The sequence below is a fragment of the Camponotus floridanus genome, unplaced genomic scaffold, assembly GCF_003227725.1.
Source record: "Camponotus floridanus strain SB8 unplaced genomic scaffold, Cflo_v7.5 scaffold145, whole genome shotgun sequence".
NCBI classification, from domain to species: Eukaryota; Metazoa; Arthropoda; class Insecta; order Hymenoptera; family Formicidae; genus Camponotus; species Camponotus floridanus.
The window spans coordinates 248357-260947 of record NW_020229265.1 but is presented as its reverse complement, the minus strand read 5'-3'; the positions used below and the strand labels follow the sequence as shown (position 1 = coordinate 260947).

The following is a 12591-nucleotide window of genomic DNA, read 5'->3' as shown; positions in this document are numbered from 1 at the left end:
AGTTAATAAATAGTTGATTAAGAAGGCACGAAGATTAAAAAGCACTTGATTTATTTAATGGGTTATACATAGTATACCTTTATTTTTGGAAATAACACATACCTACTTCTAATGTAGTATAACTCTGAAGTTTCCACAATCTTAATTTCATCATTAAACACTGCTGTTTTTTTATTACAATTCATTCCTTTGATTTTTACGGAATCTATTTTTTTTTTGTAACAGTGTCACACTAATATGAGATACTCTCTATTCAAAATGTTAATTATTTTGTTAATTATTTTCACATGTAGACTTCTTCAATATATTTTTTCTTGATTTTTGGCAGATTTTTAGATAGTGCAATGATTTTTTTCCTCACTCCTAATCAATGCCTATACTGTAATAATCACGATACTATAATTCTACGATCTTGGTACTGTTCTGTATATGTATATATGTGAATATATCATTGTCCTTTATCTTGAGATGAAAGCGAATTCTCAGACATGTGATTCTCTAAGATGTTATATGATCGAAACGCGATATGCAAACATTAAAAACGAGCAAAATACTGCGATACCTGATACGACAATCGTACGCAATATAATAAATATAAGATTTCGGAATGGAAAATATAAATAAAATACAAAAAGTACGAATTAAACATTATAATACTGAAAAACATTGCTAATATTCAAATTTTACTGCAATTCTAGCTGGAATTATTAATACTGTTCATAAAATGTTGATTATTAAATATTTTGAAATACAAATAATTGAAATAGTTTACACAATATGTTCTTACTTTATGCTTTAATTTTAAAACAAATATTTTTGTTTCCACCTCTCTTATCATGAAAATTATTCTTTTCTATTTATTTATATTCTATTATTTATATTAGGTTCATTATATATAAGCCGTTAATAAAGGAATTGCACTTCCTAGCAGAATGATTTACGACTCGCGAATCGTTCATCGACCGACGTAACATTTCAGCCATGAAAAAATATACTTTACGCGCAATGATCGTTTTAACTACCTTTATACAGTTACGTGATAAAACTTGTACCAGAGTTGTTAATTGAAAGACTGGTAATTCACGCTCCAGAGAAACTCAGGACCGGTTTAGTATCATATTTTCTACAACATTTTATTCGTTTTGCAGTAAAGAGATTTGCAAAAATTCTATTTATTAAATCTAACAATTTTACCATTAATTACCAATTCGATATTTTATAATTCTTTTAAAATATAGAATTTGCGTGTCATATGATTGAAATCTAAGATCTCAAGAAATCAATATGAAATATGATAGAATTGTTGATCGAATTGCGTCATTGAAATGCGATCTTGCTCGTTTTTACGTTGCAAATATTCGGATGATTAATGATTTTATTATTATTATAGTATTTTCGTCCATCCTTATTAATCCTTTCGACTTTCCTAATTGCAAATATCATGTTATATTGAATACTGCATTCTTGTTTGAATACTGCAGTGACTGATTATAATCATGTATTTACGTCTGAATTAATTCAAGAACGATTATTGAGAATAGTTATCCGAAAATCAAAAGGCCTGTAAATGTTATTCTTGCTCCTCTCTATGAATTTTCTTGAGAATAGTACAAAGCAGAATGATGTTAATCTACTAAGACCCACTATATTATTTCACCTGTCTCTCAACTCTCTCTTTTTTTGGGATTCTAAAAAATATAGAAAAGTATACCCATCGCCATAGATACACGGTATGGTATAAATAGACTTCTATTTCGGGGTGTTTTACGGACAACAATTCGAAGATCTCAAGAGATATAGTGGGCTTTAATGAGTTAGGAGTAACAGAGCTGTGAAAGAATTAATCAGAACATATCTCGGGAAAGGAAAGAAAGCGACGGATGATGACTTTGCCCTTTACCACAGTCCAGATGAATAGCCACCAGGTGGGATGCGGGTACGCGGCTTTGCTGCCGCCGGCGACGTTTCATTCGACTTTTCGCCACTACTGCTGGAATTCGAGCTAGCAATTCCGTTCTGCATGGCCGGTCCGTTTTTCTGCATCTCGGGCATGTAGCCAGTTCCAGTTACCGGATTGCCATCTGCGAAAAGGATTATTTTCGTTAGTCTGAAATCGCTGACAATAAAATCTGATATGTATTGCCGATTCTAAACTTCAATTATCCGATCTCTTAATACTTCCACGTTCACGCTCGATATATATTGAACGGTTGAAAGCAAATTAAAATAATATTCATCATATAGGCAAGATTGTTGAGTTATAAGCAGATCATTTTCTTTCAATTCTCGAATAAATTTAAAACCTTACTTGCAAAAAATAAATACCTGACATCGATAAGTCATTCATAAATATATTCAATAATGAAATAAAGTAACACACACACACGCACACACGCATGCTTTATATGTAACTTTGGATATTTTAAAGTTGTATCTTGAAAACTTATATTATTTTTTCAGTTTTTCACATTATTTTAATTGTAACTTTTGTAATTTCATTTAAATTACGGAAATATTTCTATTGCATGCACATTATTATCCGCAATTCATATATTATTATTTATAATTAAACATCAAAAGATATGTTTAAATTCGTAAATAACATCTTGGAATATTACTTCTTGTTACATATAGTGACAAGGGCTCATTTTGAGGAAAATGGATAGGAGTAGCTTTAATTTCTTGCAGGCAATCAAGCACATAATTCAAATAATCATAAAACTACTAAATAGCAAATAGAATTAATGTGTATCGCTTGTAAATTAACATCTGAAATAAAGTAAAATAAAAATATATATTATTTGATAAAAATCAAACACACAAAACAGGCTTGCAAAACAACTTGGAGCAATTCTAGAAGTTTAGTTTATGTTCAAAACAAATCGGAAAAATACAAAAAATACAAAAGAAGGCAAATGGATTCTACATGTACTTAATATCGATAATCGATAACAAAGAAATATATGATATAGTTATATCTTTGTTATCAAGATTCAAAAGAAAAAGATTTCTTGTACCAAATTAATTTGAAGAATGAAAAATGAATCCTCTATGACAATTCCAAACGATGGATGTCATGGATAGTTTCCAAACAATTAGCAATTTCAATGAAATCACATAAATTCGTAACAAAAAATTTTTTGTGCATTTGATACTATATATAAAAAGAATTCTGTATTTTGTTATACAGCAAAATAATTCGTCGCTATAAGCAACAACTCATTAATTTAAGTGACGAGTTATAGCGCAAGAGGCTGTATAATAAGAAAAGAGACGAGGAAGGTGATTTTGCTTCATGATAATGCTCGGCTTCATGATGCAAAGACATAGGAAGACGTAGGAAGTAATTTTTAATCTTGGGAAGAGATTTGCCACACCCAGTACATAGACTTGACTTCAATGGATTTTCATTCATTCCAATTTTTACAATATCAATTATTATATGATACGTACTTGAAAATTATCAAAGAAATGAAAAAAATGCATCGATGAATTTTTCGAATTGAAAAATACTGCTTTTTTTCGCAATAGAATACGGCAATTAGTCGAAAAATGGATCAGAAATATCAAAAATAAATGGAGATAAAAAATAAAAAAATTAATTATTTTGATAATTATTTAGTATATCCATAAATTAATGTTGATAATTAAGTTATTTAGTATATCCATAAAATTTAAATTTTAAAAAGGACATCGAATTGATTTATATGTATAATAATTTAATAATATATTTTTATAATAGCTTATTTGTATTATTTATTGTCATTTCTGATTTTTATAATAAAATTAATAATTTGTAAATATTGTATAAAACTTTGCATTAATTATCTTGAATACTTAAAGTATTTTTACAAAAAAATTAATAGTAATAATTTTTAAATTAATTTTATTCTAAATAAGAAGTTTAAATAAATAAATAAATTTAAATAAACTGAGATTTTTCATTTTTTTTGCTATATATGTAACAATATTATATTTCCATAAAAACACATGTATAAATTTTTATTTTCTCTTGGAATAATTTTTGATTCATTTTTGTGAATTGTTAACACATTTTTTGTGTCGCTTTAAATGCAATACAAAACAATTTATATTTTATAAATGTTTTCATTAAAATAATTAAAATTAAATTTGCATAATATAGAATTTCAATGCACTATTTAACCGCTTATTTAAATTTATTTATTTATTTAAATTTATTATTTAGAATAAAATTAATTTAAAAATTATTCTTAATTTTCCAATATAATGCAATTAATTGAAATTATTATAACTTACAATTTACTATTATTTAACTTATAATTTATTATCAAATTTACATTGCTGAATTAACTTTTGTCGATTATATATCTCAGAATACAAAACATATTTTGTTGTTACATGTTAAAAATGTTATTTTTACTTTACGTTGTTTCATCGAGAAAAGGGTCAAGGAAGTATTTAAGGAGGATAAAGGATTTAAGAGAATATTGGATAATTGGAGAACATTACCTCTCCACTTTCGTGGGTTGCACCTCACAGGCGTCACCTCAATTCCATCTCCGGTGACCGGGTTGCGCGTCGGCAATCCTCCTACCGAGGGATGCGGCGATGGGAGTGCAGTTGCACACCATGTCAACAGCCATTTTCATCGCCACGTGCGTACATACAAAGCGACCAGAGCCATTTCACCCCATGCATCGTAACACCATCGCAAATCCATAATCGTAACCCAACCAACTTGTGTTAATACGCGGCAATTCGTACGGACGAATCGCAGATACTACATTATTAAAAAATTCTGCATAAATTTCATAATAGTTCTACGTTAGAAACAAATATCTTTTATATTATATTTTTCGTAAGTTATATTACAATTTTTATTTCAGGAAAAAAATTATATTTTAATGAAAATATATATGTATACATACACACACAGAATGTATCATTTTAACTTTTAAGATATTCAAAAGAATATTTTCGAGTGAGAAAAATACTTTCTTTCGATACTAATCAAAGATTATTACTGATCAAAAATTATTTAAAGTATGAAAAAGAAAATGTAAGAAAAAATTGGCTCAGATATCAAATCATTTTATTTTTATACGTGAAATATGAATCTAGAATGAGTAAATGGAAAGCTCTATTAAAAAAAATTTTTTTAATAATTTCCAATAAAAATAGATGATTTCCGGTTTAGAGCTGAAATCGAATTACCTTTATAATCAATACTACAATCAATGTCTCTTTATATTTATATAATTTTTGTATGAGACTTTTTGCAATGGAAACTGTGGTTTTGAAAAAAATTTCAATGCAAAAGTTAAAATATACATTCTGTACATATATACACACACACACACATACACACAAATTATAAATTCACAATTGTTAAATCGCAATTTGTTCCTTAAGCCTTCCATGTTTGAATTTTTATATAATTTGATTATTTTATATCTATTTTAATACATACAATTTTATATTTCATAATAAACACATACATAAAAATAAAATGTTTCTAATATTTTAGATTTTAATGTGTTAGATTCGTCCGTACGATACAAATTAAATTAAAAGCAAAAGTGTATTAAATTAAAAGCAAAAGAAATTATCAAGAAAAGAGGGATGAATATTTATAATGGCAAAAGTATAAAAGTACAAAAATTAAAATAATGATAATGTTATGAAAACAATTGCATATTATACGAATCACATAAACAGATACAAATTATATTAGGTATATAAACAGAAGAAAAATTTTGGAATGATCTTTTTATTCTTTTTTAATAATATATGCCGATAATGATATGCTGTTAATGATTTTTTGAATAGTAATATGTCCCATATGATATTATCATTATTATAAAAAGATTTCTTTTGATCGTGCGTGTTTGTGTTAAACAAATCAAAAATTGTTATAAATAAATACATTGTGATCGATTTTGATGGTGCATATCTGCAGTGCCAAAATTCGTGAATGACGTCTCGAAAACGACATTGAAATATTTTATCTCTTTTACAAAATCACTTTTCAATATTTTTGATTCAGTAATAAATTTACAATCCTCAATGTATCTTTTCAATTTGCCAATTTCATTTATAGAAACAAGATTATGCATATATATCGACGAAACAATTAATTACTATTACTATTGTATTATATACGTATAATTCAATATATAATATATATTTTCTTTTTTACTATATCTTGCTATGCATCAATGTCGTTTATTATGAGTTTATTACTGTGAGAAGATCAAGAAGTAATAAATATAACATAAATAATTTAATGCAAAGCGAGATGTAATTTAAAGCAGAATGTATACGGTACGAACTTAAGGTCTAAGCAATGTAGTATGTCTAACTCAAAATATGTGTTTTTATTTTTGTGACTCTAGAATAATAACAATAATAATAATATCGAAAAAGTTTTCTGATTTTCTAAAAAATTACGATCGTATTTAAAAACATCAAACATTTCTTTTACTATAATGATAATTTTACCGATTTTCGCGAATTCGATGAGAGAAGAAAAAACACCTATTACTTTTGTCAATTATGAAAAATTATTTTTGAATGATTTCGCATCTAAATTATGATCAAAGAAAAAAATGTGATGGTGTTGCGTGTCATCTATTTGAAAGTCTTGTTACACACTTACGAAATCGTTTCTTTCTCCTAAAAGCTGCTTGTAAATAATTTAAGAAAAAATGATATATATTAAAAAGGATCGTATAATAAAATTCATATAAAAATTTTTTAATATTTTGTTGCACTAATGGAATAATAGTTTGATTTATATAAAATATTTTTTTCGCGTTTAATTAAGAGATTTTTGCAATTGATTTTGCAGGCATAAAATTTTATAAATAAAATACATATATATGTATTTTATGAAACAAACACCGAATTATATTATCAATTAATATGTCTTTTATGCGAAAGGTAAAAAAATCATTATTAAGATATAAAATTTAACGACATAATTTTACAATAAATGATGTTCCTAAGTTTAATAGAAGAAGATATTTTTCGACGTAACAAGAGCGTAATATTCAATATAAAGAATAAGTTTTACGCCAAACGCCTACAACACACATATTTTAACTTAGATCAAAATTAAAATTGGCCTTAATATTCGGGCAGATTTTATGAAAAAAGGACGTCTGATCACGAATGCGAGAACAGCTTAGAAAATCCCGGGGCGGCTAATATTCTCCGTTGATAATTATCTTTATCTCCATAATACTACACAACTTTAGAAAAGAAGAAAACTGTAGAAAAGAAGAATATTTCGCTTTTTTTTAATATATTCCAAAGTGAAAAATTTATAGGAAATATTATAATTATAGTTAAGAAAAAAATAATTACAAATATGTATAACTATTTAAATATCAATAATCATATTTTATTGAAAAAAATATCAAGTTAATGCAAAAGTGTTTGTTGTATTTTAAAGATATTTTCCAAGAAAAATGTCGCATATGCTTTTTTTTGATACACTTTAGACTAATAAAAATGAAATTAATAATTTTCTAATTTTCTTCTTAATAAAGTTATTAACTTAACAGAACACACGGTGTTGATACAACAGCATATTCCAGTATTATTTTAATTCAGGGCTCCTAAATTGATAACGGAATCGAATAAACTAATATATATGATTTTTTTTGTTAGAAAAAAAATTCTTTTAAAAGATGTTGTTAAAGTTTATTAATAACTCTATTGTTTTAGCTGAGAAATCTGACATATGTTTTGCATCAACTTAATAGATAGATCATTCTATCCATCCCGGTAAAATTCGCAACTATTTCTCCGTTCGTGATTGTCCCTTACCTGTGATATCGTTGGATGAATTATTGCCATTGCTAGAAAAGCCATTAGCAATGTTTGGCAATGAGCTGTTGCCGTTGCTGATTGTGCTCTTGGCGCGTGACATCGCGGGGCTCGACGATAGCGTCGAGGTCGATGATCCTTCCCCGTTGAAGAGAATATTGTTGCCCTTGTGATTTTTTTTTGTATTTGGAGTGGGTAGGGCATCGGGAGGACCAAACAGACGATTGTATGAATCATTACCCGGCTTATTGGACCGCGGCGACAGGACGGCAGGCGTGTTCTCGGTGCCGTTGGAGTTGCCGAAAAGCGCCGAGCCCAACTGAGACTGATTGTGGGTCTTGACACGACGCGGACTCGTCTCCTCTGCGCCGAAAATGTCGCTGCTACCACCACCAGGTGGTTTCAACACCCTGAAAACAGTAAAATTAACACAATGAACAGAAAGATCAACGAATACAAAGTTAAGAATTCGAGATCGAGATTAAAATTTAAAAGCAAGATTTGTACAAATTCAAAAATAACATTCTCATAAATACACCTAGTCAACTTTGTACAAACTTGATTTTGTCAAGTGTCTGCTAAAAGGGGGCATTTCAACTTGGAACACATTTTAATAAAAAAAATTATATGTAATGAGAGAAATTTGCTGAGGCAGTTCGAAAAACTGACAAAATCAATCGTTATTTCCTTCTATTTAAAATGTATCTCAAAATTTTTTTTGGATACTAAGACTATTTTGACTATGATTTTCGGATTTAGCAAATGAAAGAAGGTGAATCCAACGATTTTTGCATCTCCTCAAAACTGAAATGCATACTCTCTTTTAATACATAGTCTATTAATTTTGATTATGTCGATAGACATCTGTCAGAACTATAACAGAGTCTGCTGCTAATTTACTATCAGATTGCGCGTAGATCTCTCTCTCTCTTACTCGGTATTTATTGCCAATCTACTGTCAGGTTCTGCGAACAAGCTCTGCTGACAGATCACAAGTGTGCAGACACTTGATATCAATTTGCTAGCAACTTCTGAATAAATCTGTTTTAAATCTGATATATTGCGCCCATTTTGCTTACGGAATACATGTATATTTTAAGAAAATATAATAAAAAAGACTGAGAGAAATGTTCAAGACATAAATTGGCAAAATAATAAAAGGTATAAAAAGATTTAGATAAATTTAACAGATAAGACAAGAATTCTAAGCCTGGCTACAAATAGATACGTTTGTAATTATGTATATATATCTATATCAGTATTTTCTGATAATGTCGCAAGTCGGTTTTTCTTCAAAGAAAAAGATAAACTGTGCACTAATGCCGATGATGGTGAAATCAGCATTGGAGAAATCGAATCAAACTAGCACGATACTTTTGAATTCCACCAGTAAATTAATATGCTAACAAATTAGCGGGCGGATATTATAAGTGATATAAATTGTGAACGTATATCTGTCCTGATTTCCACTTAATAAAGCGCGGTGCGTGTGGCACGCGTGTGCATTGTCGCGTGCTTGTGAATGCAAGAGAGAAGGAAATGAAGATTCAGTAGACAGGATTGGAACAAACTTAGTAATTAAGAATATAAAATGCTCACGCTCTTCTCTCTTTCTTCCTACTTTCTGGTCATCTCGCAAAAAAATGTTGATGAGGAGATGTTAGATGTTTATGGCTCAATTAGAATGTAATTTTCATTAGCAAGGAAATGATGTGTCTCTCACATGCATCCTCGATTTTCTAATCATTTAGAGAAATGCGATCCTGCTTCGAAGTAAATTGCTTCTAATCTTATAAAATGAATTAATAACAGAAGCCTTCAATTAATTAAGTACAAAATTATATTATTAAGAGAAAGACATCATTATTCTAAATGTCGATTGGGGATAACAATATTATTTTGCAAAGAAACTTAAATTTCTTAAGATAGAAACACATATATTATTTATTGGAGAGCTATTTATATTTTCGGTAATATAAAAAAATGTGCAAGATAATTATAAATCATACGCTTTTACTTATCTCGGGTTAACTAATAATAAAAAATCGTTCATTTTTTCGATCAAGAAAATGACTTTTCTATTTAATTAATGAGAACCTTTATTTTGCAATGTTGTGTATCATGCGTTGCATCATCATGATGAATGAACATTTCTATCATCATCACATCTGAAATGATTACACATATCTGAAGTTAATGGAAATAAGTTAAGAAACAAGTAGCTAGATTTTACAAAATCTTTTCTCATTTTACTGCTGCATTATTAACGTAAAATGTATTTTCATACATTTTTTCTCGGTTTTATAATTATTAAAGTCAAATATTTTATTACAAAAAATAGATTCTAGCCACGATAAATAAATTATTAATTTTATTTATAATAAAACTTCTTTTATCAATTATTATTGATCAAATTCATGTAATTATTACTAATTTTTAAATTTTTAATTTCTTATATATTCTCATGCTTCAGTTTTTTGTACTTTATTATATCATGATTATATTATTAGAAATATTATATTAATGCCTATGTCTCTTGCGAAAACACGGAATATAACTGTAGTTGTAATCGCGATATAAATGTATATAATAAGAATAAATAAAAAGCGGAGAATTTTATATATTATTCACATGTCTCATCATATTATAGTCTTATAATGTCTTATAATATCAATCAGTAGATCAATAGATTTATAAATCACAAAACAAAATTGTAGAAAAATCATTTAATAATTTATTTAATTGACAAAATAAAACGAAAAGGATTATGAAATAAAATTTTCTCTTGTTTGACAGATATATTGCGACAAGCGTCGTGTTAAAAGAATCTATAAGAATTAAAATAAGAGATCGAGTAACATCATAATAAACATCGATTAATCTTGTTGGAGTTCGCGGGATGGCACGATGGGGCTAGTATTTCGGCGAATATCAAGGCGATGAGGTCGTACCATCGGGTACGAATATCGCTTATATTTGACATCGATCTGTCACGACATAATTTGATGCAAAAGAAAGAATAGGTAAAGAGATGGTACGCGAAATAAAATGAATCGATTTAAAACGAAAAGCACGAACGTTTATCTTAAAAAAAGAAAAATTTTAAATATGTAGCAATAATAATCGTTCTGTAATAATTTCCTGATTAATTTCTATCCAGCTCTTCTAGTCGATAGTTAAAAATATGTTAAATTCAAGATTTTGTATATTAATAAATAATGCAATCTAAAAAAAAAGAGTTTTCTCTTTTCAATCTAATTTGAAAAGAAAAACTATACTGCAACGAGAAAATTTAATTTAAGGCTTAAATTAACTTCTATCAAAATTATTCAAAAAACCCTCGATGAAAAAAAGGATAGTGAATCTGAAATATTTTGCAATATTTCTTGAATAAAAGTCAATGATGGGATCATTATAGTTCGGTTGATCATAGAGTCGACCGATTTGTACCACGAAATCGATTATATTATGCGATCATTGATCCGATCGGATAATATCGTTGATTTTGCGAAATTACGTGAATCATCATAGTCGTTATGCAACTCGCAAAGTTGACAAAGTTGATGTAGCTCGTCATTGTTCTCGTTGTAGAATAATGTAAGTAAACACGCTAATTAGCTGTCAGCCATAAACAGATATGTGTGAGTCGGCGGATACTGCCATGCTTGTATTAATGCGTCCTAATATGTTATTCTACATATATTTCGTATTCCTAACAAAAGATCGGAAGATACAAATTAGAAAGTTATCTAGGAAATGATTTATTTTTCCTGAATCATGCTTAATTAATCGATCGATTCAATCTTCGTGTCGATGGCTGCAGTCGTGTTGCATTCTACTTCAAATTTATTAAAAAAAGAAAAAATTAGTTAAGAGAAAGCAAATAAGAATCAAGCGTGAAAAGTGTGACGCGCATAAATCTTCGAGAGAATTTTCAAAGAGAAAAATTTAATAAAATATTTTCCGACTGTCTTCAATAGCTGTCAAAAAGATAAGCAAATATATATGTTATGTAAACGAAATACAGTTATAATGTAAACAAATTCACTGGTTTCTTTCGTCTCGATATTCTTTTTATTATCTAAATTATTTTAATTTTTAAAATGGAAATTCTAGAATTCATGGGTCTTTCAAAATCCAAAACGATACTATTCGAAGACTCAAAAATCAGCGAGATTATTTTCCTATCTTAGAATTATATTTTTGTTCGTGGTTTTTCTATTACACGTCAGAACGTCTACAACTAATTTTTTTACTATTTCGCACATGTTAAACAAGTTACAAAGAAACTGGTCGCGTCAAGAATCGGTCTGTTTATCATCCAAAGACAAAGTCGCTACTATATCAAGCCTCTGTATAGAAAAAGCGTTGTAACGGAAGTATCTTGATGGCAGAAGAGAGGATGCACTAATACTTATTAAGGCCGATAAGCTAAATATTAGTTCCCAATCGTCCGATCGAAACGATATCACATGTTTATAATAAGATTGAATCAAATAGAGATAAATGCACAAGCATGTTCACTTTATAATATTCTATTTTTTTTCCGGCTTCCTATATATATATATATATATATATATATATATATATATATATATTTTACATATTGTAATAAATATCAATTTCTGAAAAATAGTTATTAGCATAAAATGCAATAATTCGAATCTTTCATCAATCAGAAAATTCAATATATAAATAAATTCGAATAAATAATTCGAGTCAATTAACTTGCGATAAAACTACGTTATTTATTTTGCGCAAAAGAAAAATATCTTT

The 12591-nt window shown here is 28.1% G+C and overlaps 1 protein-coding gene across 2 annotated transcripts in view; it reads right to left on the bottom strand.

The window, feature by feature from the left end:
• Positions 1 to 53: 53 nt before the first annotated feature.
• Positions 54 to 12591, bottom strand: part of LOC105255558 (microtubule-associated protein Jupiter) — a 28800-nt gene continuing 16262 nt past the window's right edge. For both annotated transcript variants that reach the window (XM_025406468.1, XM_011264887.3), the window contains 4 exons: positions 7816 to 8225; positions 6641 to 6664; positions 4492 to 4572; positions 54 to 2081 (listed from right to left, as the gene is read on the bottom strand). In XM_025406468.1, coding sequence (XP_025262253.1) covers positions 1897 to 2081; positions 4492 to 4572; positions 6641 to 6664; positions 7816 to 8225 — 700 coding nt within the window. In that variant the 3' untranslated portion in view covers positions 54 to 1896. The remainder of the gene's footprint in view (positions 2082 to 4491; positions 4573 to 6640; positions 6665 to 7815; positions 8226 to 12591) is intronic.